Source organism: Helianthus annuus, chromosome 6 (assembly GCF_002127325.2).
Source record: "Helianthus annuus cultivar XRQ/B chromosome 6, HanXRQr2.0-SUNRISE, whole genome shotgun sequence".
Lineage (NCBI taxonomy): Eukaryota > Viridiplantae > Streptophyta > Magnoliopsida > Asterales > Asteraceae > Helianthus > Helianthus annuus.
In genome coordinates, this window is record NC_035438.2 from 71,869,243 (window position 1) to 71,896,323 (window position 27,081).

The 27,081-nt window shown below is 37.4% G+C and overlaps 1 protein-coding gene and 1 long non-coding RNA gene across 2 annotated transcripts; both read left to right on the forward strand.

The window, feature by feature from the left end:
- Positions 1-5,435: 5,435 nt before the first annotated feature.
- LOC110864093 lies at positions 5,436-6,736 on the forward strand. The gene is made up of 3 exons (XR_002549616.2): positions 5,436-5,646; positions 5,744-5,956; positions 6,035-6,736. It is a non-coding gene; the product is annotated as an uncharacterized LOC110864093 (long non-coding RNA).
- Positions 6,737-21,017: 14,281 nt separating this feature from the next.
- On the forward strand, positions 21,018-26,634 carry LOC110865700 (putative chloride channel-like protein CLC-g). Its single transcript, XM_022115023.2, has 7 exons — positions 21,018-21,338; positions 22,409-22,609; positions 22,733-22,910; positions 22,998-23,260; positions 23,810-24,079; positions 24,902-26,015; positions 26,312-26,634. Exons 1-7 carry the CDS (start codon positions 21,184-21,186, stop codon positions 26,447-26,449), a joined length of 2,319 nt encoding a protein of 772 aa, XP_021970715.1. The 5' UTR covers positions 21,018-21,183; the 3' UTR covers positions 26,450-26,634.
- Positions 26,635-27,081: the final 447 nt, after the last annotated feature.

Genomic DNA, 27,081 nt, shown 5'->3' on the forward strand with positions numbered 1-27,081 from the left:
AAATAAGAAGGGTAAGTTCATGGCCCTTTACTAAACCGTCATAATAGGTTCAGTTCTTCATTATATCGTTTTATTATATCAAATAAATACTTTATTTTGAATATAAATTCGATTTTAGCAAAATTTATTTTAGAATGTTAAGCAAAATTGCGTACTATAATTTTTAGAAATAATTCACAAACGGAAGTTATTAAATAAATATTAAATTAAATAATAATAAAATTGAAAAAAATGATTTGGAAAAAAAAATTATGAAACTAAGAGGGTGTTTGGGGTTGACTTTTGAATAATCAGAATCAGATAATTAACTATAACAAAACGTGGTGTTGAAAGATAGTGTTTGGATTTGATTATGTTGTTTGATATCACATTAATCAGATAATCAACTAATTGAGTGTTTGGCAAATATATATTTAAAAAAATAAACAAGTGAAATCCTTTTCTAAACGCAAATAATCAATTTTTGGAAAACTGCGTTTTGTTGCAGTAGGGGGGATCTGCTTTTGGAAAACTGCGTTTTGTAACTTTCTAAACGCAAATAATCAATTTTTTAATTTTTTTTTACCCTAACACTCAAAACTGATTATTTACGATTTCAAAACTCAATAATCTAAAAGTCTCCTTCAAAACTCAACCCCAAAGACCCTCTAAGAAGGGTCATGTACTACTCATGACCCTTTTACTAGTTAATATATATATATATATATATATAATAAAATGTGAGAAAATTCATAAAAATAGCTACGTTTACTTTCTTTATTATAAAATATTAACTTTTAAATGTTGGCTTAGCCGATAAATTTGGGGGGCTGAGTTTGACAAATTTATATGCTAAGCCAACAAAACAAAAGCTGGCTAAGCGGTAGCCGACAGTTAATGTCTATTTTGATGATTTGCTTTGTCAACTTGTCTATTTAGATAGTTTCCGGTGATATAATATGAAAACACTTATAATGTTGATGCTATGCAAATATATATATTATATATGATAAATAGCACCTTATACATTGATATACATGAACATTATTATATATAATAAAAGATAGTATCTTTAAGGTTAGAGTTAACTGCCATTTTCGTCCCTGTGGTTTGGTCACTTTGGCCATTTCAGTCCATTTTTTAAAAATGCGCCATTTTCCTCCCCGACGTTCTGGAAAGGTGCCATTTCAGTCCAAAAATCATAACCCAGTTAAGCCAGTTAGTAAATAAGGACTGATTGTGTAAATTTGTAACATAAAGGACTGATTGTGTAAATTTGTAACACCACCACCACTAGCCCTGCCACCACCACCACTCCGCTGCCACCACCACCACCACCGCCACCACCGCCACCACAGCCACCACCGCCACCACCGCCACCACCACCACAGCCACACCGCCACCACAGCCACTGCCACCACCATCATCAACAGTTCTTCGAACCACCATTCCATACATAACCCGACCTGCTACCACGTCTTACCACCGGAGATACACCAATCTATCCATCCATCATTGTTCATCAACAGTCACCGTTCATCATCGTCATCATCTCCGTCAACAATCACAACGATCACCAAGCACATCACCACCGCTGTGTTCGGAGTTCTCGAGACCACCGTGCCCGATAACCACCTGAACTTAACCTGAACCTCACTCCGGTCATCGTTCACCACCATTGTTCAGACCTGGTCAGTGTGTTGTGCAGCGACTTTGCTGATTCCAGCGTGTTTGTTCTTGGTGTGTTTCAGATCTGACGAGTTTATTGTGATATTTTCTGTTTTGATTGTGTGTTTCGATATATTGGGGTTGTCAATGGAACAGTAGCATGGATGGTGTTGCTTGTTTTAGTCATTCTTGTGGTGGCGTATGAAGATGGTTGTCGGAGTGAGGTACTACGGTGTCTAATGGTGGTTCACGTGATAGTTGCAGGTGACGAAGATGGTTGATGTAGTCGCCGGCGATGGTGATGATGCAGTCGCCGGTAACGATGAAGTAGCAGCAGGTTTACTCGATACAGATCAGACGAAGATTAATCATGAAAATCTGATAAAAGCAAACCGATGCATCAGACTTGATTCCATCACTCGGCTCGAGATAATTGCTCGTCGGTGATTATCGTTCAACTCGTTTGGATTGGTTATCTGGTTAGATCGATGAGGTGATTAGATGGTGATGATATGGTAGACGCAGGTCATCGGAGAAGAAAGGTTGTTGGCCGGAAGTGGAGAAGAGTGGCGGCATATGGTTGTTTACAATGGCTGCCATGGTTGTTTGTGGTGGCGGTGGTGGCTGTGGTGGCGGTGGTGGCGGTGGTGGTGGTGGTGGCAGCGGAGTGGTGGTGGTGGCAGGGCTAGTGGTGGTCGTGTTACAAATTTACACAATCAGTCCTGTATGTTACAAATTTACACAATCAGTCCTTATTTACTAACTGACTTAACTGGGTTATGATTTTTGGACTGAAATGGCACCTTTCCAGAACGTCGGGGAGGAAAATGGCGCATTTTTGAAAAATGGACTGAAATGGCCAAAGTGACCAAACCACAGGGACGAAAATGGCAGTTAACTCTTAAGGTTAAATTTCACTTTTCGTCTTTATGTTTTAATGTTTCGACAGACGCTGTTCTTTAACTTTAAAAATTACACGGTACGTCCTTTATGTTTGCAATCATTAACGGGCGGTGTCCTTTCAACTAAACCTAGTTAACTTTTTATGTTAAAACCCCTCACGCGTAACTTTGTAAAAACTCCTTAATAGCAGGGACCATATGAGCAATACCCAAATTCTGTTGGACCGAATTTAAACACCATCGATTCATCATGGGGAGTGACCTCTCTTACCCACAACCAATCAACACGCGCCACGTCAACTCCCTACTTAACTCTCCCCCCCCCCCACCCACACACACCCTTACATCATCTTTCTCCCCTGTTACACCCAATTCAATATTCTGAATTACTAGGTTTTAATCTATAATCATCTGTTTTAAATCATCATGGGAGCTACCTTAGATCATTCTGATTTCTGAAGGAATCTATTTCATCTCTAATCCCTGTAAGTCCCCCTCCTTCTCTTGATCTTTTAGAAACCCTTGAATAGATATTTATTCTAGGGTAAATTACTTTTTGAGTCCCTGTGTTTTATGGGTTTTAACCACTTGAGTCCAAAAGCAAAAAGTTTAACGACCTGAGTCCCCATAAGCATTTTTCTTAACCATTTGAGTCCAAATTTTTAACACCATCCACAAAGTCAGTTAACTACAAGGGCATTTTAGTCATTTGCACACAAAGTACAACTCTTATATGCACAAGAGTATAAAGAACAAGTTTGTAATGCAAAAAGATTTTAATAAAATTAATAAAAAATAAATTATATTTATATATATATATTATTAAACATACTTGCACACTTCAGTATCTGGCACACTTTAGTGTCTCTCCTTTCTCGCTCTCTAGACCCCTACCACCACCATTAACACCACCGCACCACCACCATTAACACCACCGCACCACCACCATCCCCGCACCTCCACCACTATCACCACCTTCCCCACCGTCAAACACCACTGTCACCGCCTGCAAACCGCACCTCCACCACTATCACCACCTTCTCCACCGTCAACCACCACTGCATCACCTGCAACTCTCTGTACTCCTCATCACTAAAAAAACTCATAGCCCATACTCCAGAGTTAACAAAGTCAACCCGCCAATCATCCCCAAACATTTTCAATTGCATATCTGTTGAAACCCTAGCCCTAATTTTAGATCCTACTTTCAAAATCCAAAGAAAAGCAAGCCGGAAAGAGTTAAAAGACAGGTTAGCAACAAGAGATTCCTATTAGTAATGTGTTTGAGAGAAGTTTTGATTTTGGCACATTGGTTATAAGATGTGAACTTATAGATACTTGTGTAAGGTATTGATCGATTTTGAAAATGATTTTTGCAGTCATGTCTTCAAATATAGATGTTAGTTTTCATATAAAAGGAATAGCTACATAACTAAAAGATGTATTTGAATGGTTAAATGAAGTAGAATGAAACAAAGGAGACATTTTGTGGTTCCAAATGGACACTAGTAGAAAAGGGAAGTTTAAGAAGAATGGAAATACTTTCACAGGGTTTAAAGTATGTTCATAATAGGGTTATTGGAATATTTCAGCTTGAGTGATTTGAGCTTCGAATCGAGATCATCTACGGCTTTGATCGGAACTGTTTTGTGATCTTCCGGTGCGTCTTCATACTTGTTGTCGTCTTCTAATTCTGATTGTGAGTCGGAATCGAAGAGAACCGCCCATGGCTGGTGGTGGAGATGATCGGAGGTGGTTGTTTTCCGGTAAATCAGAAATGATATGATTTTAGGCATGGTGTCGAAGGTGGGGCAGTGATATAGGGGTATATATTTCTCTATTTTTTAATACAGGGGCATTTATTATTTTATTTTTTTAGTTATAAGGGTATTTTGGTCATTTAACAATACTTAACCAAAAAATTCTAACAGTGTTAGAAATTTGGACTCAAATGGTTAAGAAAAATGTTTATGGGGACTCAGGTCGTTAAACTTTTTGCTTTTGGACTCAAGTGGTTAAAACCCATAGAACACAGGGACTCAAAAAGTAATTTACCCTTTATTCTAATAATAATAATCCTTTGTTGTGAATCTAGAGCTGATGCTATTAGGGTCTGTTTGGTATGGGGTAATGGAATAGACGAAGGAATGGAATGGACGAAGTAATGGAATGGACGAGGGAATGCAATGGATCATTACCATTCCATGTCTTGTTTGGTTACCATGTGTGAATGAAATGAATTATTATTGTGTATTGTTTGGTGGCAAGAAAAACGAAGGAATAAAATTAGCGGTGAGTGGTGGTGGTGGTGGTGGTGGTCGGTGGTAGTGATTGTGGGTGGTTATAGGTGGCAGTGGTGGGTGGCGGCAGCGGCGATAGGTGGTGGTGGTGGCGGCGAGTGGCGATGCGACGACGATGACGAGTGGCGGTGGCGGCGGCCATTGGTGGTGGGTGGCGGCGGAGGTGGCGGTGGTTGGTGGTGGTGGGGGTGGCATCGACGATGGTGGTGGGTGACGGCGGCGAGGGGCGTTGGCGGTTGGTCGCGACGGTGGGTGGTAACGGTGGCGGGTGGGTGGCGGCGGCGGCGAAGGTGGTTGTCGGGTTGCGGGTGGCGGCAATGGCGTCGGTGATGGGTGGTGGTGGGTTGTGGCGAAGATGGTGGGTTGTGGTGTTGTTGATGAATGGTGAAAGAGGGGATGGAATGAAAAAAAAACATGGGGGATGGATGGAATGATTTTGAGGGAATGGAATGGCTTTTGGAATGGGTGATTCCATTCCATTGACTAACCAAACACCATTTTCTTCATTCCATCGTAATCATCCATTCCATTACGCCTCTCATTCCTGCATACCAAACACTACCTTAGCGTTTATATCATTGCTATTAACGGTGGGTACAAAATACGTTGCCAAAATATGTGTTCCTGAAAAGGTTGGCTACAAAATGCTTCCATGTAAAGTGAAAGATTACGATGATGGAGATGATAAAAAGAAAGGTGGCGGTGATCAACACCGGAAATTGCTTTCTTTGAGTGAAGAAATGATATTCCGACGAGTTTTAGCCAGAGCCAGTGACAACGGCAGTACTTGTTCTGAGGTTGTTTTTCCATGAATTAAAAAATATTTTTTGTTTGTGAGGGTCACCCATTTTAATTAATTGTATTTTGTTTGTTTGATTCTTTTGATGTGTCCAGGGAATGGTTCCGATGATATCATATTAAGCGGTTCACCAGCTTCATATATTCATTTTTATTCTTGTCGTTTTCCATGTCCTAATAGCATCGTCTGGCGGATTCTTCTTTTTTGGGTTTCTTGCATTGCTAGGGGTTCTGAAAGATCAAGAGAAGGAGGGGATTTACAGGGATTAGAGGTGAAATAGATTCTTTCAGAAATCAGAATGATCTAAGGTAGCTCCCGTGACGATTTTAAACAAATGATTATAGATTGAAACCTGGTAATTCTGATTATTTAATTGGGTGTAACAGGGGAGAAAGATGTAACAGGGGAGAAAGATGATGTGATGATGATGAACCGATGGGGTTTAAGTTGGGTCCAACAGAATTTGGGTATTGCACATATGGTCCCTGTTGTTAAGGAGTTTTACAAAGTTACATGTGAGGGGTTTTAACATAAAAAAGTTAACTGGGTTTAGCTGAAATGACACCGCCCGTTAATGATTGCAAACATAAAAAACATACAGTGTAATTTTTAAGTTAAAGGACAGCGTCTGTCGAAACATTGAAACATAAAGGACGAAAAGTGCAATTTAGCCTATCTTTAATGCCAGTAAAAGGGTGTGTCAAGCGCTAATAATCTCTAGTTCAAGTGATGGAAGGCCAACATTTCTTTTGGGAGATGCATGTTTAACTCCCACTTGGTGTAGAGTGAGAAACTGGTGGACAATGATAGAATACCCAGGAAAACTTGGGTTCGATCCTTGAGCTAAATGGGTTTTAATGGTAATTTTACCGTCGTGCCTACGGACGGGTGGGTTACCGGGTTTTCCCCGAAATTGGTGGTGGACTCTGGTTACTCTCAAAGTACTCCATTTGGTCCAGTGGGTGCCCTAAGAGTGCTCAGGATTGATTTTGTTAGCCGCTAAAAAAAAATAAATAAGGGCCTCACCCAGTTAAAATTGATTTCTTCTTTGAAATGTCAAAGGGCCATACGTTTTAAATAAATGAATATGTTCCATGCCTCCCAATTAAAATTTCTTGTTTGAAATGTCAATGGATCATACGTTTTAAATTAGTGAATGTGTTCCATGCCTAGTGAATGTGTTCCATGCCTTCTTTTACAGCTAAAAATTTGGGATGGGGTGGGGTATTTGGACAATCATTTTGCTTCAAATAATTTAAAAAAATGGCATGTCAAGCGAATATGATATACGTAAAATGTCATTGAAAACTAAATAAAGGACATAAAAGCTAAATGTTACAATATGTGTCTAACTGGATTTTCCTGATGATTTGCTTGCACAAAGGATAGTCGAAGAAATAAAGGAAATCTCGTATGATTGGGTAAAGCAAAGATGATGGTGCCACCATGGAACGAATGGAGAGTGTTTGATTGTAACCTATGAATTATGTCGTTTGATCCTTTTTATTTTGTCAGTTCGTAGTTGTGACAGTAATTGACATTTATAACATCTTACTATTGGGTCGTTTTGGTTTAAATAAAAGAATAATGGATTTAATAAGCCAAACTATTAGTCGTTGGTCGGCAACGGTTCCAGCTTCAAAAACAATCAGTGGTGGTCTCACATTTTCACATATTTAAATCAATGGACCTTACTAAACCGAAAATGATAAGGGGACAAAAAGAAATTAAGGTTCTGTTAGTATAAGTCCATTGGTTTACAATATGTAAAAATATGGGACCACCACTGTTTATTTTTGAAGTTGAGACCATTACCGATCAATAACTAATAGTTGAGATTATTAAAATTCGTTATTTCCTAAATAAAAGTATCATTTGCCTTGCTGTTTTAATGGAATACAAAAGAACATATAGAAAATAACAAAAAGTTGAACGTAGAAATTAAAGATTAGTATCCACACATCCCTCATTTTTATTTGCACATCCTTAACCCTAAAGCGTATTGGGCTATATGGTTCCTCTAAGCCCAAGCGTATTGATCTATACGCTTTCTATTGGACAACTTTTCAAATGCTTTTCAGACACTTTTCAGATGAAGTGTATTGCCCTATACGACCCTAGAAGAATTTTCCTTTTCACGCATCACATATTTCTCTTACCAAACTTTTTTTTTTAATCTGATTAGTTTTTATGTTATAAAATAATGATTGTTTTTTGTTAAAAATTTTTGTAAACAAGAAAGTTAAATTAAGCAATCCAAACAAACTAAACATATACATACATTATAACTTACCAAAACAAACATATCCTAATTAAACAGAAAATTAAATCGTTCATACATCAAAACATTAAAACTAAATTGTTCGTACAATATTGCATCATATAAAAACATCACAAACCACTATCTTCATCAATCCTCGTCAGACTCCTCGTTAGACTCCTCATCGGACTCCTCGTTAGACTCCGCGAGCTCCTCCTCCGTAAATATTGGGCCACGCCTAATAGAGGGCGACGGGTTGTGCCGCGTACAGGACATGCCCGGAGCCTATAAAAAATTTAAACAAAATAATCATTACATAATATTAAAATTGTTCATAAAAATTGAAATAAAAACAAAATAACATACATGCATGGAAGTGCCGAATAAAGGAAAGAGCGGCATCGTCTGGCCAGACCGAGGAAAACTCGGCATCCAAAGGTTGGGCTGAGAATAGGATGGGCCTGAAGCCTATAAGAATTTAAACAAATTATCCATTACATTTCATAACATTAAATTGATCATAGATAATGAAATAAAATAGGATGGGCTGAGTAAAGGATGACATGGACGGGTCAGGCTACTGCGTATAGAACGGGCCCTGGCCCTGATAAACTCATGGTGATGGATGGGGTGGAACCGACATACCAATATGCTTATACATTTCACCCATGCCAGTCATCATCCACCCCATGTCATCATGCAACCGGTCCATCTGGCGACCGTGAGATGTTAGAAGCCGCATCTGCTCATCTTGGTTACGCAAAATCCTATCGAGAAAACGGTTGGTTGACCGAGGCAACCTAACCGCACGATAAGCTCTCTGTGGATGCTGATGACCCCATGTTCATGCTGAGGCGGGACCTCAACATCATCATGCCCGCCCTCCTGCTCAGCCATCTGAGGCATCTGAACCTCCTCAGCCTCCAAAAGCGGGTGATGTACCAACGGCTGCCATGCCCAAGCTTGACGATTCGCCCCGACAAAAGAGTTCCGGGTTAGGTTCTTCGTTATCGTTGGCAACTTCCTCCTTGTCATCAGCTTCCTCGAAATTGTTATCATCTTCCTCTAAACCGTTATCATCTTCCTCGATATGTTTAACACGTTCCCCGTACTCATACTCGTATTCGTTCTCGTGTTTTACATCCGCATGCGAATAGTAAGACGGGTATTGGTATTGCGGATAGCTTTCAGGTTCATCTGCGTACTCTTGGTTCAAATCGGGCACCTGAAACCCGTCATTACAACGAACCATGGATGCAACCTCTTTCTCCCCTCGTTCAACAACGTGCTCGATTTTACTTTCGGAGACGTATGATTCGTTCGGATATGACTCGTTTGAATAATCACCAAAATATAATTGAGGCCCCTAGACGACATCGTGATACGAATGGTTTGATCGGATTGTTTAGTTTGTGAATTTTCGTCATAATACATTCATCCCCAAAGCTTGGATATATAACAGATTTCTGGTCCTATAGGAACCATATTGCCCAATGCACTTCGTATGAAATTAATTCGTCCACCAACCAAAACCCTATGGGAAGCGTATTGCCCTATACGCTTCCTATTGGCTCCCTATGGAAATCGTATTGCTCTATACGCTTCATATTCGAGTCACTTTACAGCTTTTCAGTTCTGAACTACCTGCATGTCAGAGCATATTTGTTCATCGTATCAATATGAAGCGTATTGCCCTATACGCTTCCTATTGATTTAATTGGTCCACCAACCAAAACCCTATGGGAAGCGTATTGCTGAATACACTTCCTGGTAACTGTAAAGGAATCGTATTGGCCAATACGCCTCCTGTTGAACTCAGTTTTCAAAAGTTGTGAGTACTTTTCAGCACTTCCTGCATGGCAGAGAGTAACAGGTTTCAGCAAGCGAATAGGAAGCGTATTGGCCTCTACGGTTCCTATTGGTTTAGCATTTATTGCTTTTAAACCTATAGGAAGCGTATTGTGCTATACACTTCGTATTGAGAGATGTACACTAATTTTTAGGGATGTCTAGATACCATGACCCTTTAATATTTGTGTGTAGGAAATATAAGCAATGACTTTCGTCGTTACTTGCTCTTTACGAGGACAGGACCACTTTTTTGTCGTAATTTTTAAGCCTTTTAAAAAGTTTTAATTGAAAGCTATAGCCCACCATTCCTCGTAATAACTAAAATAATTTTAGGGGTTTCTTGCTTGCACGTGCTTTGAGTATTTTATTTTTAACTTATTTATATTTAAAAAAACTGTAAATTTTGTATACTTGTTTTGTTGAGTATTAACCTTTTATAATTGAGTTTTACGAGCTTAGGAGGTTAAAACTAGTTACTTTAGTATTATCTATGGGTGTAAATAATCCTATAGACTCAAGAGGTACATAGAATCCTTGAGTATTAATTTTTTATAATTCAGTTTTACGAGCTCAGGAGGTTAAAATTGGTTACTTAGTATTACCTATGGGTGTAATACTCAAGAGCTACATAGAATCGTTGAGTATTTAGGGCATGTTTGGCTAAGCTTATTTAAGTCGAAAAGGACTTTTGAGAAAAGGACTTTTGGGAAAAAGACTTTTTGAAAATGAGTTTTTAAAAAAAAGTGTTTGGATTAGCTTATGGGGTGGAAAAAACCAATAAGTCAATAAATTGTTTTTTAAAAAGTGTTTGACTTAGCTTATTGATGTAAAATGACTAAAAGGGGCATTATTTCATAAGGGATGTTAAAAAATAAGGGGTATATTGGTAATTTGTTGTTTGAAAAGCTATAAGCTGATCAAGAAGTCACAATCTTTTAACTTTTCAAAAACTCCTTTTCCTTCATATCAAAAAGTCATTTTAAAAAGCAATTTTCCATTTGCCAAACACTAAAAACTGCTTATTGGCTTTTTGATAAGTCAATAAGCCAATAAGATGGTTGGAAAAGCTTAGCCAAACATGCCCTTATCTTTTATAATTCAATTTTACGAGCTCAGGAGGTTAAAACTGGTTACTTAGTATTACCTATGGGTGTAAACAAGCCTACATACTCAAGAGCTACATAGAGTCGTTGAGTATTAATCTTTTATAATTCAATTTTACGAGCTCAGGAGGTTAAAACTGGTTACTTTAGTATTACCTATGAGTGTAAACAAGCTTACAAACTCAAGAGCTACATAGAATCTTTTTGGGTAAAGGGTTACCCCGGTGATTTTATATTCACAAACCATAAAAATAAGTAGTAAGGAAAGCCCTTACTAGTTCAAACATGAGACATGCCTCATGAGAGTGGAACAAAATAAAACAAGCAACACGCCAAAGCAAAAACGACTAGACTAACATCTAGGACACACAAAACACAACCCGTCAATCAACCTCCATCGTCAACAGCCAAAGCACCATGAATATCCCACCGCTGAAGTAGAATCCGCACTTTTGATGTATTCTTGAACTTTAAACCCATCAATCTGTATCGAACGGTATCACAAATCGAGTCACAAATAGTTTCCGGTGGCCTAGCATGGTTTTTGAAAAAAACGAGTGTTTCTTTCTCGCCAAATAACATAGGCAGACGCAGCAACAAGCAATCGACATACTAAGTTGGCAGCGGACTTGGACCTAGCACGCTGACGAAGCCACTCTGTAATAGCACTCCATTTAGCTTCCACATTATCCATACCTGCTTTTGCACGAATCAACTCCCAAACCTTTGCCGAGAACTTGCATTCAAAGAATAAGTGATCATGCGAGTCCAGACTCTCGTAGCATAAGAGGCAGCACATCATATTCATGTTAGTTGTTCGAGTGTAATTCCAATACATGATTTTATCTTGAGTCACCAGCTTCTTCCGCATAATAAGCCACATAAAGAAGGCATGCCGAGGAATACATTGCGAAAACCAAACTATACTATGCCACATAAAGAAGGCATGCCGAGGAATACATTGCGAAAACCAAACTATACTATGCCAATTCACCTCTTCACCTCTGGTTCACTAATTCTGATAGAATTCCATACCCCCGAAGACGAATAATCACTAACCTCATCCCCATCTTTCCAGAGCAAACAATCTTGATTATTAGCATCCCTTTGTACCTGATCTAGCTGAATAAGAACCGGGTAGGTGTCTCTCCACGCAGCAGGCCATAACCAAGAGCCATTAGACATCAAATCCGCAACAGTGGCTTGTAACGAGAATCCCTCCCTTGTGATAGTTCTGGACGATAGAAAAGAACTCAACGGACTAATACCACTCCAATTGTCATACCAAACTGATGTATCTCTTCCATTTCCCAGTTTGGACCAACAAAAACTCCTAATTAACAGCCGCAACTGTAATAATTTTCTCCAACTCCAGCAGCAATTCGGAACAGACTTACATTCCCAAAAATTTCGACCCTTTAGCCTGTAAGAGTGAATCCAAGCGACCCAAAGAGACTCCCGATTCGTAAGAATACTCCAAACATGAGAAACCATCAAAGCCTTGTTCACGTCTCCAATCCTTCTAATACCCAGCCCACCTTCCTTTTTAGGAACACAAACAGATTTCCAAGAAACCTTAGCCTTCCCTCGTTGAAAGGAGCCCTGAGACCAAAGGAAATTCCGCATTTTTGCTTCTAAGTCATGAATAATCCGAGCCGGTAAGATGAAGACCGAAGACCAGTAGACATGCATAGCTGACAAAACCGAAATAATAAGCCGAACTCTCCCTGCAAAAGAAAGGAGCTTATTCTTCCAGTTGTGAATACGCTGATCCAGACGCTCAACTAGAATACTATAATCCTTATATAGGAGCCTGGAAGACAAAAGAGGAACACCCAAGTAACGGACCGGAAGCGTACCCTCCTCAAAAGGAATAGCACTCAAAATCGCCATTTTAACATGATCTGGGACATTACAAAAGAAACCCGTGCTTTTCTGAGAACTAGGAACCAAACCCGACATTTTAGTGAAATCTTTAAGGGAGTTCATAATACATCGTGCCGAAATAACATCTCCTCTAGCAAACAGGAATAAATCATCTGCAAAACATAAATTAACAATCTTTTGTTCCTCACACTTATTATGGAATCTGAATGAAGAATCAATCCTAACCATGTGCTGCAAAATACAAGTTAGCACCTCCATAACGAGCGTAAAAAGATACGGGGAAAGGGGGTCCCCCTGCCTTAAACCCTGCTTACCATCAAAGAACCCATAGACATTACCATTAATGCATACCGAGTATGAAGTAGTAGACACACAAACCAGAATTCAGTCTACCATAACTCGATGGAAACCAAAGCCCAAAAGAACTTGTTTAAGAAATCCCCAGTCAACTGTATCATACGCTTTCTGAATATCAACTTTAAAAGCGCATCTGGGAGGGCCAAAGTGCCTATGGTAGTTATGCATCAATTCCTGAGTTAGCAAAATGTTATCCGATATTCGCCTCCCCGGGACGAACGCAGACTGATTAATACTAACTATCCCACTTAAAGCATCTTTTATACGATCAACCAACACCTTGCTAATGCATTTATACAGGACGTTACAACAAGAGATCGGACGATAGTCGGTCACTCTCGTAGGCGTCATAACCTTTGGAATCAGCGCAAGGAGAGTGTGGTTGAATTGTTTTAAGAGCTTCCCCGTATTGAAAAAATCTAGGACCGCATTCGAAATATCATTACCCACTATGTTCCAAGCATGCTTAAAGAAAGCAGCCGTAAACCCGTCTGGCCCTGGAGCTTTATAATTTCCAATAGCATACATAGCCGACTTTATTTCATCAATAGTAACAGGCCGAACCATATTGTTAGCTACTACCGTATCTAGTTTCCTAGTAAACAGTTCAGGAGAAGGATCAAAAGAGGTCTGACCTTGACAACCCAAAAAATTTGCATAATGATTTACTAGAGCATCAGGAACGTTATCACCCTCATAAGTTGTACCATTTGCATCAGATATAACATCTATGCGGCTTCGATGATTCTTGCTCTTGAGAGACATGTGGAAATAAGCTGAATTGGAATCGCCCGCTCGAAGCCATTCCACTTTAGACTTTTGCTTCAAAAACCTTTCTTCATCAAGACAAGCTTCCTGGAAATCACACAACACTTTTAGTTATTGAGCCTGAAATTAAACTCGAGCCTGAAATACAACTCGTTTAGTTATTGAGCCCGAGCTTGAGCCTGAAATACACAACTCGTTTAGGCTCGCGAGCTTCAATAGGCCCAAACAAAAATTTAGTTTTTATGTATATATTATATTGATAATGATGATTATAACCCAATTCTAAAAAGCCGAAGTCGGTTTCCGCTTAGGCCTATATGGTTTCAACTAATAACATCGGAGAGTCGAGATTTAGCTCGTTTAAACGATATCGAAGCGAGCTCAAGCCGAGCTTTTAGCTCATTTGAGATTGTTCTCAAAATAGCTCGAGCTTTGCGTTTTACTCGCAAGCCGAACTGAAGCACAAATAAGTAAACTTGAACTGAGCCGAACTCAAACTCAAACTTCACAAAAGCATGACGAGCCAAGGTCGAGTAATAGAAAGGTCGAGCTCGGCCCGCTTGTTTAGACCACTCGTCTTCTAGAATGAAAATACCCTATGATGTAATTAATCTTTTCCATAATTTTAGAAACATATTTACAAAATAATAACTACTTTCATATTTTTCTATTTTTCTCCATGTATAGTCTTAACCTTTGCCATAATTTCAGAAACATATCTAACAACAACTACTTTCATAATTTTTTATTTTTCTTCATCTATAGTCTAACCAACAACTTAGCTATTATTTTTTTAATGGCAAATTTCTTTTAACATATATTGTCTATGAGACTTGAACTTATTTTTTTCCTTTTAAACTCAGATGTATAAAGGTTTTCTCTTTGTTAATGGACCATCACCCAATTAGTATCAACTTAGCATTTAGACTATACGGAGTGGGGGACATGAAAGAGTGGTGTGATTCGACATGTGGCTGTTACGTCAGCACGCGTTAGAAAAGTGGCGTGGTGCAAAAAAGGGAGGAGTGAGAGCGGCGTGGTTAGTGGCGTTTTTATAAAAAAAAAACATCAACCAAGTAAAACATACCCAAAATCCACCCACCAATCAAAAGTCTCTACCTCACAACCCAAATACCCCACACGCCGGTGGAAAACTCCCTGCCCTCACCATCACACCACCACAAGGGGTGGTGTTCCCAGCGTGAAAGGGTCAACACACTACTTTTCCACATTCATTCCGTGTGATCTTGCATTAAATTAAGATAATCAAAATAGATACGAATTCTTTGTCAAATGAATAAGTCTAAATTGTGATGTTCTAGTAAAAGCATCTACCTGCTACATAATTTTATCTTATCAAACTCTAATGCAACTTAACCGGGCAACAAATGAGCATATGCCGATCAGTTTCACAAAGTGTCATGAAAACTTGTGAATAAGAAGTGACATTAGTTATGTTATAAAGGATCACAATAGCACTCAAATTTATTGTAAGATTTTGTGTAGTGGAGTGTGAAGAGCATGCCACATCATCTCTTTCACGCCCCAAACACGTTACCGTGCAAATGAAATGGGGCACCAAAGCTAGTTTCGTTAGCTCACTAACGAGATTGAGTGAGGCTCATGCCTTGTCTAATCAATCACACATTTTTTTCTTTTAAATACACGGTGAATTAATGATTGAGGTTTTGATGAAAGTGAATTAATATTCACACGCATCTTCCCTCTATCTCTTTTTATAGATGAGTAGATATATATAGAGAGATAAAGTGAAAGGAATGTGAAAATAAGAATTGGAGGTGTAAAAATAATGAAAGCCTTAATTAAAACTAGAGTAAACTGCCATTTTGGTCCCTGTGGTTTGGCCAGTTTTGCCACTTTAGTCCAAATCTTAAACTTATTACATCTGGGTCCCTGTGGTTTGCATTTTGTTGCCATTTTAGTCCAAAATTCAAAAACTCTCTATTTTGACTGTTTAAAACTGATTATTTTGTTCTTTAGTGCAGGGGCATTTTGATCATTTTTTAAATTTAATTTGTTGTAAATTCATTTAAAACCCAGATTTGTTGTAAATTCATTTAAAACCCAGATCAACTCTCATCTTCAACCTCATCATCTTCAAGTTAACTCTCTCTCTCTCTCTCTTAACTCTCTTCTCTCTTAACTCTCTTCTCTTTCACTCGGTTCCCTATCTCTCTAGGTTTTCTCCATCACCACCATCATCATCCGGCCACCACCGCCGTCGCAGGAAACCAACATCATCTTCGCAACCACCACCACCTCCCTAACCTCCGAAAACCACCATCATCTTAGCAATCACAACTGGCGGAAAGCATAAAACTTAACCATTAGAAACCTAATCATATAACCCCCTAATCCTTCCTGTATCCACTCTTCTTCCACAAATTCGTACCCAGATCTGTAAAATCGCAACCACAGTAACTGTTAGTGGGTTTCAAATCAAGTAGATCATGGATGATGTGACAAGATTCCGAGGAAGACGTTGATGGTAGAACGAGATATCCATTCTGATTCAATCTAGGGTTCGGGTAAGTGATGAGAATAGTTCTGAGATCTTGGGAATTTGTTATAGTGGTGTTAAGTCGTGTTTTCAGATCAGGTGGGGATTTTTGTGGTTTGCTTATTGTGGGTTCAGATCGGGTGGGGATTGTTGTGGTTTGCTGGTGATGTTAAAGTTCTTGCAGGTACAAGACAGCCGTGTATGTTGTCGTTTAAAGTTAGCCGATTCGGTGATGGTTGGATTTGATGTTGGTGACTGTCACAGTGGTGGTGCGATGGTGGTTATCGTAGTGGTTGGTGATGGTTGGATTTGATTTTTTGGGTTCTTGATTTTCTTGAAGATGATGTTCATGATTTTCTGGATTTTCTAGGTTTTGATGATGTTGTTTGATGATGTTCTTGAAGATGATGTTATTAATTATTGAAATTGAAATGCTATAATAAATTAACATGGACCAAAATGCCCCTGCACTAAAGGACCAAATAATCAGTTTTCAACAGTCAAAATAGAGGGTTTTTGGATTTTGGACTAAAATGGCAACAAAATACAAACCACAGGGACCCAGATGTAAAAAGTTTGAGATTTGAACTAAAATGGCAAAAAAGCCCAAACCACAGGAACCAAAATGGCAGTTTACTCTTAAAACTATCACACCCTTTTGAAAAAGTGATTTAGCTAAAGGCTACATACCTATGTGGCAAGTGACGTGACATTTTAACAAACCACTTTAACTAGTTCCATTACACAAGTCTAAATTCTATTGAAAAAAACTGTGGAAAGCGACTTTTAACACTGGTAAGAATTTGATTTACTTCACATTGATGGGTTGAAGTGTCTACACAACTATAATGTAATTAATCTCTCGTCTCTTATATATTATAAGTGAAATAATAACTAATTTCATAATTAATTTTCCGAGGGAATATTTACGTCACTGTGTTTTTTTCAGAGTCAACTTGAGTCCCTACTTAGAAAATTTTGCTCCCTGAGTTCTTTTTTAGTAAAAATCTGGGTTCCTCCTCCTACCTTTCGTTAGATTAATCTAACGGAAGGTAGGAGAAACTTGGATTGCGACTAAAAATGAATTTATTGGCTCAGGGAGCAACATTTTTAAAGTGATGACTCAAGTTAATTCTGTTAAAAAAACACAAAGACGCAAATCATAGTTTACTCTAATTTTACGTATATTGTCAAATTATCAACTTAGCACCTAACAACCAACGTTAACTCAAAACAATCAAATATATACAAAGTTTAATCAAATCATAGACTTAGCTTGTGATGTATGATTCAACTTATTAAATCATAACAAAACACACAACTTATTAAATCATAACCAAACACACACTATCAAATCATAGACTTAACTTGTGATGTATGATTCAACTTATTAAATCATAACAAAACACCCACTATCAAATCATAGACTTAACTTGTGATGTATGATTCAACTTATTAAATCATAACAAAACACACACACTATCAATTTAATATACACCAAACTTATACCAAACAAAACACTATAAATCAAAACCCATATTTTATCACAAGTTGCATAACTTTAAAATTTTAAAAACCAAAATTTTATCTAAATTGTTACACAATGAAACCTTCATTTTTAAGCTCTCCGAAAATAATCAAATAACAAAAAATAATCAAATAACCGGTGTGAACAAGCATGGCGAACGGTTATGCTTACGTCACCAGCGGGAAGAATCCGGCACGGCGCCGCTCCTCCGCCTCCGCCGTTCCGCCTCCAATACCACCAGTCAGATTGCCATCGTCGGCTCCAATCCTTGCCCTATCGAAAGCCTCGATTACGAGTAAATGTTCCGATTTCGGCCTGTTATTGAATTTGTGTTTATTAGTTAACCAGTTAGGGTTAGGTTATGAACGTTATGAAATCTACTGGATTTGTGTTTGTTTATGGTTGATTTGATTAGGATTTGTATTGCATTTGCGATCTTGATGTTATGGAGTTGAATTAGTTGTTGTTTATGAACTGTGATTGACTGTGAGTTTATGTTATTGATTGAATTGTAACTGAAAGCTAAAAGTTTACGTGATTAAGCTAGTAGGAAAAGGAACAAATAGTTGATTAATTAGTAGCTGTCTTAGTTTTGTTATATTTTACTTTGTAATCGAATGGGTATCTCAGTTAATCAGTAAGGTTTAGGTTAATGAAATATTCGTGCTTGTTTGTGATTAATTTGACAACGATTTGTCTCGCATTTTTGATCTCAAGGTTATGGAGTTGAATTAGTTGTTTTTCATGAACTGTAATTGACTATCAGTTTATGTTTTAATTGATTAAAGTGTAACTGGAAGTTGAAGTTGAAGTTGAAGGTGTATATGATCAAGCTACTAGGGAAAGAAACAAATAGTTGATTGATCAGTAGCTGTTTTAGTTTTGTTATATTTTCTCTTTGTGAAAAAATTAGTGTAGTGGAGGCTTTTGTGATGAATAGTGTGACTAGTATTTTGTTAAGAGTTGTGTGAAGTATGAAAGTCTAGAATAGATGCTTCATTGATTTAGGAATCTAATTGATTGTTTTCTGTATTATGATAAGAGGTACTGGAATTATTTTTCAACTACATGATGTATTGAAGCCCTAAAGTCATGAGAATTATGAATTGTTTGTAGTTTGGTTATATTTCTAGCTTTTCATGTTAATGAGTTTGAATTAGTTGTGTTATAAGGCATTTAATATCTGGAGCGTTAATGATGACATGCCTTGTTAATAGAAGTTGCACACCATTCTCTCTTTGTGTTAAGATTCTCTCTTTGTGTTAAGGGGCATAAAGGGATTACTTGTTAACTGGTGTTAAGATTATAAGGAGTAGGAATGCATGAAAAGGAGGCGTGAAGCGCCATGTGACAACCACATCAGTAACTGTCAGAAAGCACGCCATGTGACAACCACATCAGTAACTGTCAGAAAAGTGGCGTGGTGCCAAAAAAAAAAGGACGGGGTGGGATAGGGTGTGGAAGGGTGGTATGGTGTAACACGTGGCATACACTTTTATATTTATTTTATATTTAAAAAATTAAAACAAAAAGCCCCAACCAACCAAACTCGACCACGTCATCATCTTCATCTCCACAACGCCGGTGAAGATTTGCTCACCCCACCCACCACGTCGCACGCGGGCTGGTGTGCCTGGTGTGGAGTAGCTTCCACGCCCACTCCGTTTGGTCTATAAGAGATTGAATTATTTTTTTTTCCTTTTTTAAACCAAAAAACCTATAAAAATTGTAGTTAGGTGGAGTAGCTTCCACGCCAAGCCACCAGTTCTGGGGAAAACCCACCCACCCGAAAGTCCACTGCGATAAAACCTGGTCCAGCTTGGTTCCGAACTGGCGACCTCCAAAGATAAACAAATGACAAACCAATAAACCAATTTGTTAGAAGAGAGTTGAAGTTATATTATTCATGAATCCAAAAACTAACTATTCATAATTTTCTATTTCATTTTCCATATATAGTCAAATCATCTTTGCACCAAACAACCAACATTAAATTAAAATAATTAAATAGATATGAATTCTTATGTAATATAATAATAATAATCTTATTAAATTGTAACTAAACATATACAATATCAAACTTGTAACAAAACATATACAATATCGGAAAGGATCCACTAAAAAGTGGATTTTACCTAAGTATCCTAAAAAAGATTGTGATGATGACATATAACACTCCTAATAAGTAGGAATGAAGGGTATTTTGATTCTTATAAATAGGAGTGAAAATGACATGTGTACCTAAGTATCCTAAAAAAGATTATGATGATGACATATGACACTCCTAATAAGTAGGAATGAAGGGTATTTTGATTCTTATAAATAGGAGTGAAAATGACATGTGACACCCCTTTTGTTTTTTAAAGTACAAAAAAATCTAGTACAAAAAAATATAGCAAAAAAAAATCTAGTACAAAAAAATATAGCACAAAAATGTAGTACAAAAAAATATAGCACAAAAATGTAGTACAAAAAAATATAGCACAAAAACTCTAGTACAAAAAATATAGCAAGAAAAAATTCAGCAAAAAAATGTAGTACAAAAAAATCCAGCACAAAAAATTGAGAAAAAAATTTAAGACAAAAAAAAAATCAGCACAAAAAATTTAGCACATAAATATAGTACAAAAATCCAACACAAAAAATGTTATACAACATACAAATACAACACATTTTAGTGGGTTTTTTTTAGTCTTTATATTTTATATAGCAATATGGTACTCAAATTAAATATAAAAAAACGCTCGATTTTACGATAAAATTTTTATGAAAAAATAATGTCGTATAAAAAAGTTATGAACGTTTAAAAAATATGGTGGAATATACATGTGCCTTGCATGTGGAGAGAGAAAGTCCATAAATAAGATTTTCCCAAGATACACTTGCAATCTTTCTTTCTCCTACACTTTCATCTTAACCATTAGTTTAAAAAATAAATAGTTAAGATTAATTCTAATCCTACTTAGAGAAAATAAACTTTTTATTTGATGTTACACCTATAATATCAAATCAAACTTATATATAACAAAATGCATATCTTTATCTCATCAAATCAAACAAAAGCTATAAATCAAAACGCATATCTTTATTTCACGGTCTCACCTATCTCATCCATAACTTTAAAATTTAAAAACTCAAAATAATCTTTATCTAAAAAAGTTGTTACACAATGAAACCTGCATTTTACAAGCTCAAGAGACTAGATACAAATATCGAGGAGTGATAAACAACTGTTACTCAAATAACAGGCGTCAACAAGCATGGAGAACGGTTATGCTTACGTCAGCAACGGGTTTCCGGACGAAGAATCCGGCACGGCGCCGCTCCTCCGCCTCCGCCGCTCCGCCTCCAACACCACCAGTCAGATTGCCATCATCGGCTCCAATCCTTGCCCTATTGAAAGCCTCGATTACGAGTAAATGTTCTGATTTTGTTCTGTTATTGAATTTGTGTTTATTATTCTGTTAGTTAGGGTTAGGTTATGAAAGTTATGAAATCTACTGGATTCGTGTCCGTCTCGCATTTGTTATCTCGATGTGATGGAGTCGAGTTAGTTGTTGTTCATGAACTGTGATTGACTGCGAGTTTGTGTTATAATTGAGCAGGCAAAAAGTTGATTGATCACTGATCAGTAGTTGAAATAGTTGTTTTTCACAAACTGTAATAGATTGCGAGTTTTATACATACATATATATATATTCAGCAATAAATTCAGTGTGATGGAGGCTTTTATGATGAATAATGTAACTAGTCTGTCATATATGTGTATTTTTATGGTATTTGTTAGAAACTTAGAATTGTGTGAAGTAGGAATGTCTAGAATATTAGCTTCATTAGTTTAGGAATTACGGTCCTAATTGATTGTTTTCTGTATTATGATAAGAGGTACTGGAATTTTTTTTTCCAACTACATAATGTATTAAGCCTTGGACATAAGGCACATAACACTCAACAATCGGGACAAAGGCCGATTAGTGCATGTACCCGTTTGTCTTTCAGCTATCAATGCCACCATATGATGTGTGATTAACCGTCCGCCGCTTTTAATGTTATTTTCACGAAATTAGTAAAATAACGTTAAAATTAGTGCAATTTCACTTTTGCCCCCCCGAGGGCCCACACATATATACATTTTATCAAGGTTATTAATTTATCGAGTATTAATGTATAGAGGTTTTATTGTAACTAAGGTTTTTTGACATTATCGTTGTTAAGGAGTCGGATTAGTGGTTTATAAGTTAAGCTCACTATTAACCTATATGTTAGTTAATCAAGTTAAGCTACATAACACCCGTAGACAACAAGAGATTAAGCAAAAGTGAAGCACCACAAAGTTTCAACAAGACTGACCAAACAAATGGCTCGAACCAAAACCATAGGCTTTTAGTCTTTTTGCAATTACGAGTTGATATATGAAGGGCAATGCACACTTTAGTAAGTAATTTTGGTGATTGCTTATTTTATTTTTACATTTTTTTTCTGAAGGATCATAGAGAATGATGTCTTCAAGCAAGATTGGCGCAGCAGAAGTAAATTCCAGATTTTCCAGTTCTTATGTTCGAAATGGATTCTTTGTTTTGTTATTGGAATTGTTGTCAGTCTCATTGGCTTCTTCAATAACCTAGCCATTGAGAACATTGCCGGAGAGAAGTTCGTGATCACCTCCAACATGATGCTTGCAAACAGGTTAGAACTTAGAATCTCTCATTAACTGTTTTCAAGGATGTGACTTCTGCTAATTACAACTGTAAACTTTATACATATCAATATTTACAAATAACGTATGTATTATTGTATGTTTTTTTATAGGTACTTGACAGCGTTTCTCATATTTGCAGCTGCAAACTTAGGCCTCACATTGTTTGCTTGTTTGATAACCACTTTAATCGCACCAGAGGCTGCGGGATCAGGCATACCTGAAGTTAAGGCTTACTTAAATGGTGTCGATGCTCCTGCCATATTCTCATTTAGAACATTGTTAGTTAAGGTGATTTAAATTGTTTATGCTCTCAATAACTGTTTTCTACAATGTATATCAACTTAAACCATATATGTGATGTGGACTTATTGACAGATTGTTGGCAGTATTGCTGCTGTGTCATCATCCCTTAACGTTGGGAAGGCGGGGCCCATGGTGCATACGGGTGCATGCATTGCAGCTCTAACATGTCAGGGTGGATTAAAGAAATACGGTCTGACATGGAGATGGCTTAGATTTTTTAATAATGATCGAGAGCGGCGCGATCTTGTAACATGTGGATCAGCTGCTGGAATCGCTGCGGCTTTTCGTGCGCCAGTTGGTGGTGTACTTTTTGCTTTTGAAGAAATGGCATCTTGGTAATCTATGGCAACCACTCAATAGAGTAAAATGCCATTTTCGTCCTTGAGGTTTCGCTAGTTTTGTGACTTTCGTCCAAAGGTTTGTTTTTTCGCATCTGAATCCAAAAGGTTTGAAATCTTGCCATTTTCATCTGGCTTGTTAACTCCATCCATTTTTCTCCATTAAGTTAAGTCAGGGGTATTTTCGTCTTTTTCCCACGTTGAGGGTATTTTGAATACTTGTACATTATGTTAAATGCTTGTACATAAAGTGAAAAAGACCAAATTGCCCTTTAAGTTAACAAAAAGGACGGAAATACCCATGACTTAACGGAGAAAGAATGGATGGAGTTAACAAGCCGGATGAAAATGGCAAGATTTAAAACCTTTTGGATCCAAATGCGGAAAAACAAACCTTTGGACGAAAGTCGCAAAACTGGCCAAACCTTAGGGATGAAAATGGCATTTTACTCCACTCAATACCATCAAACTTGCGACAATTATTTATTTTGCAACATGATTTAATGCACTTACACATTTTACACATCTTTGTGTGTTGTTGTGCAGGTGGAGAAGTGCCCTTTTGTGGAGAGCTTTCTTTACAACTGCCACAGTTGCAATTTTGCTTCGGGGTTTAACTGATACATGCTTGAGTGGAAAATGTGGACTGTTTGGGACCGGAGGTTTGATAATGTTTGATGTTACTTCAGTAGATATAACGTATCATCTCGAAGATGTGCCTCCGGTTCTTCTTCTTGGAGTCATTGGAGGCATCGCAGGGAGTTTGTACAATTTTTTACTCGGCAAAGTTCTCCGATTTTACAATCTAATCAATGAGTAAGCTAAGCTCCCTCTTTGGCTATATGTTATCAATCTGCTTGCATATTCTGTGTTTTTTGTAGGGGTGAGCAAAACTGAACAAACCGATTTAATCGAACCAAAAAAACCGGAAAAAACCGAAGCGCACAAAAAACCCGAAAAAACCGAACCAAAATTACAGTTTGGTTATGGTTTTGCATTTTATGAAAACCGAACCGAATAACCTAAAAAAACTTTTTTTTAATGTTTGTTATATATAGATTTAGGAATTAGGAATTATTAGTTTTATTCTTGAATATTAAGTAATTATTATAAAAAATTAACACGTTTATTTATCTTTGAAATGAATCATCTATTGCCTACAAGAAATAACAAAATTTAACATTAAAATTCAATAATTTCAAAGTATTATAAAAGAAAATGTCTTAATAAAAATTTTGGAGAGACATAGAAATAGATTAAAGTTAGGTTTATGTGAACGGTATTAATTAAAAAGGTTAAACATAATAATTTGAATGTCAACATCTAACAAAGATTATTAAATCTTGGATTATACTTTTTTTTTATATTTTTGAATCTTACGTAATTTTGTTTTAAAAATCGAAAAAAACCGAAAAACCGAACCGAACCATTGCTAAACCTGAAAAAACTTAAACTGAAAAAACAGAAACCGAACGGTTTTCAATAACCGAAAACCGAACCATGCACACCCCTAGTTTTTTGTATGTCAAGAGTATGATACTGTCTTTCTATGGTTGGCTGGGTTGGTTAACGGGTTGAAATGGGTTAGATAGTCAAAACAATTTACTTGATTCTTCTCTTTGGAATTTTCTACTCCAGGAAAGGTACTGCTTATAAAATACTCCTCGCTTGCACGGTTTCCATTCTCACTTCCTGTCTCTTATTCGGATTACCATGGTTCGCATCTTGCCGACCGTGTCCAGCTGACACATCCGAACCATGTCCGACTATCGGTCGTTCCGGCAACTACAAGAAGTTCCAATGTCAACCCGGTCATTACAACGATCTAGCCAGCCTTTTCTTCAACACAAACGACGACGCAATCAAAAACCTATTTAGCAAGGACACAGACACCGAGTTTGACCGAACATCAGTTCTAATATTCTTCATCACCTGCTTTTTCCTCAGCATTGTCAGTTACGGTATCGTGGCACCCGTGGGCCTTTTTATACCCGTAATTGTTACAGGTGCGTCTTACGGACGTCTTGTCGGGTTGTTAATCGGTTCAACCTCTAATCTTAACCACGGGTTATTTGCGGTGTTGGGTGCTGCTTCACTTCTTGGTGCGTCAATGAGAATGACGGTTTCACTATGTGTAATTCTGTTGGAATTGACGAACAACCTGCTGTTGCTACCACTTGTAATGCTGGTTCTTCTTGTTTCTAAAACCGTTGCCGATGCGTTTAACCATAATATTTACGACCTGATAATGACGTTGAAAGGGCTTCCTTATTTAGAAACTCACGCCGAACCGTACATGAGACAGCTAACCGTTAGTGATGCTGTATCGGGCCCACTTCATGTGTTCAACGGGATTGAGCTTGTTGGTAACATTGTACACGCTCTTAGAAAGACGGGTCACAATGGGTTTCCGGTTATCGATGAGCCTCCGATTTTGTACGGGCTGATTCTTCGGTCACATCTTATCTCGTTACTAAAGAAGAAAGCTTTTCATCGCACCCCAACTCTAACGGATGTAAATGTTATAAAGCAATTTTCATCAAGTGATTTTGCAAAGCAGGGTTTTGGAAATGCGGAAAAGATTGAAGATATTGGTTTGACCGAAGAAGAGATGGAGATGTATGTTGACTTGCATCCGTTCACAAATGCGTCGCCTTATACAGTTGTTGAGACCATGTCACTGGCGAAAGCTCTTACGCTTTTTAGGGGTATCGGTTTACGTCACTTACTAGTGGTACCAAAAACTTCTGGGGTGAGAATACTCTCTTACATCATCTGTTTGAACTGTTTATTTTGGCCCGTTGAGATAAATCACCACCTAAATCATTTCGCTCATAAGTAAATGAGTTGAAGTTGGCACTTCTCTAATACCACAGGTGGCAAATTAGCTGGTTGGGTAACAGGTCAAAACATGCACGTTGGGTCAAGTTGACCATGCAACACCTTTTCGCCCCCATTATTTTCTATTTTTATAATTAATTTAGTTTATCGAGTGTTATTACATTCCACGCTCTTTGCTGAAATCTTGCCGTTTGTTTCGTGTTGCAGAGACTGCCTGTCGTTGGTATATTGACAAGACACGATTTCATGCCGGAACATATACTTGGTTTGCACCCGATGTTGGCAGGAAGCAAATGGAAAAGGTTAAGATTTAGGTTCTCTCTTTGGGACAGATTTTTTTCCTAAAATTTAAATCAAACAGGTGGATCTTTTTTATATAACAACCGTACCCATTAAATCCCGCCTTTTTTTATATAATGTAGGCAAATCTTACCCCTATCCCTATTGGTAGGATCTTTTTTATGTGATCATTCAAAACACAATGTAATAGTATACCATTATTTATACATAAAGATACACGTTTTTGTAAATACAAATCAGAAAATTAGGTCAACTTCCTAAACCAAAATATGGTTAACCAACTACAGTAACCTTAAAATTTCATTTCATAGAAAATGACATGAAGTGATAACATTTACACACAAAAAGTAACATCAATCAAGTAATTGTCTAATACAGTATAAATACATTCAACTTGAATAAAGTTACAAATATTATTATTATTATTATCTCGATGTTACAAATATTATTTAATTTAGATGAAAAATATAATTGTAAAATGACATCCTAAAATAGCTTTTAAGAATTTTATTTAGAATATTACCATTGGCGGAGCCAAGAATAATTTCCTATGGTGTTATTTTTTATACCCGGGTTTATGATAACCCGAAGTCAAAAATTTTGGATCAAGTCAGGTTGGTTCGAATCACATGATAAAAGGCAATGTCATAATAAAAGTACACTGTCAATGCAAAAAA

Coding starts and splice junctions, on each gene's coding strand:
- LOC110865700 (XM_022115023.2), top strand. CDS start 21,184: ATGGAGAACGGTTATGCTTACGTCAGCAACGGGTTTCCGGACGAAGAA. Junction 21,339..22,408: donor ATTGAAAGCCTCGATTACGA/GTAAATGTTCTG, acceptor TTTTTTCTGAAG/GATCATAGAGAATGATGTCT. Junction 23,261..23,809: donor TTTGAAGAAATGGCATCTTG/GTAATCTATGGC, acceptor GTTGTTGTGCAG/GTGGAGAAGTGCCCTTTTGT.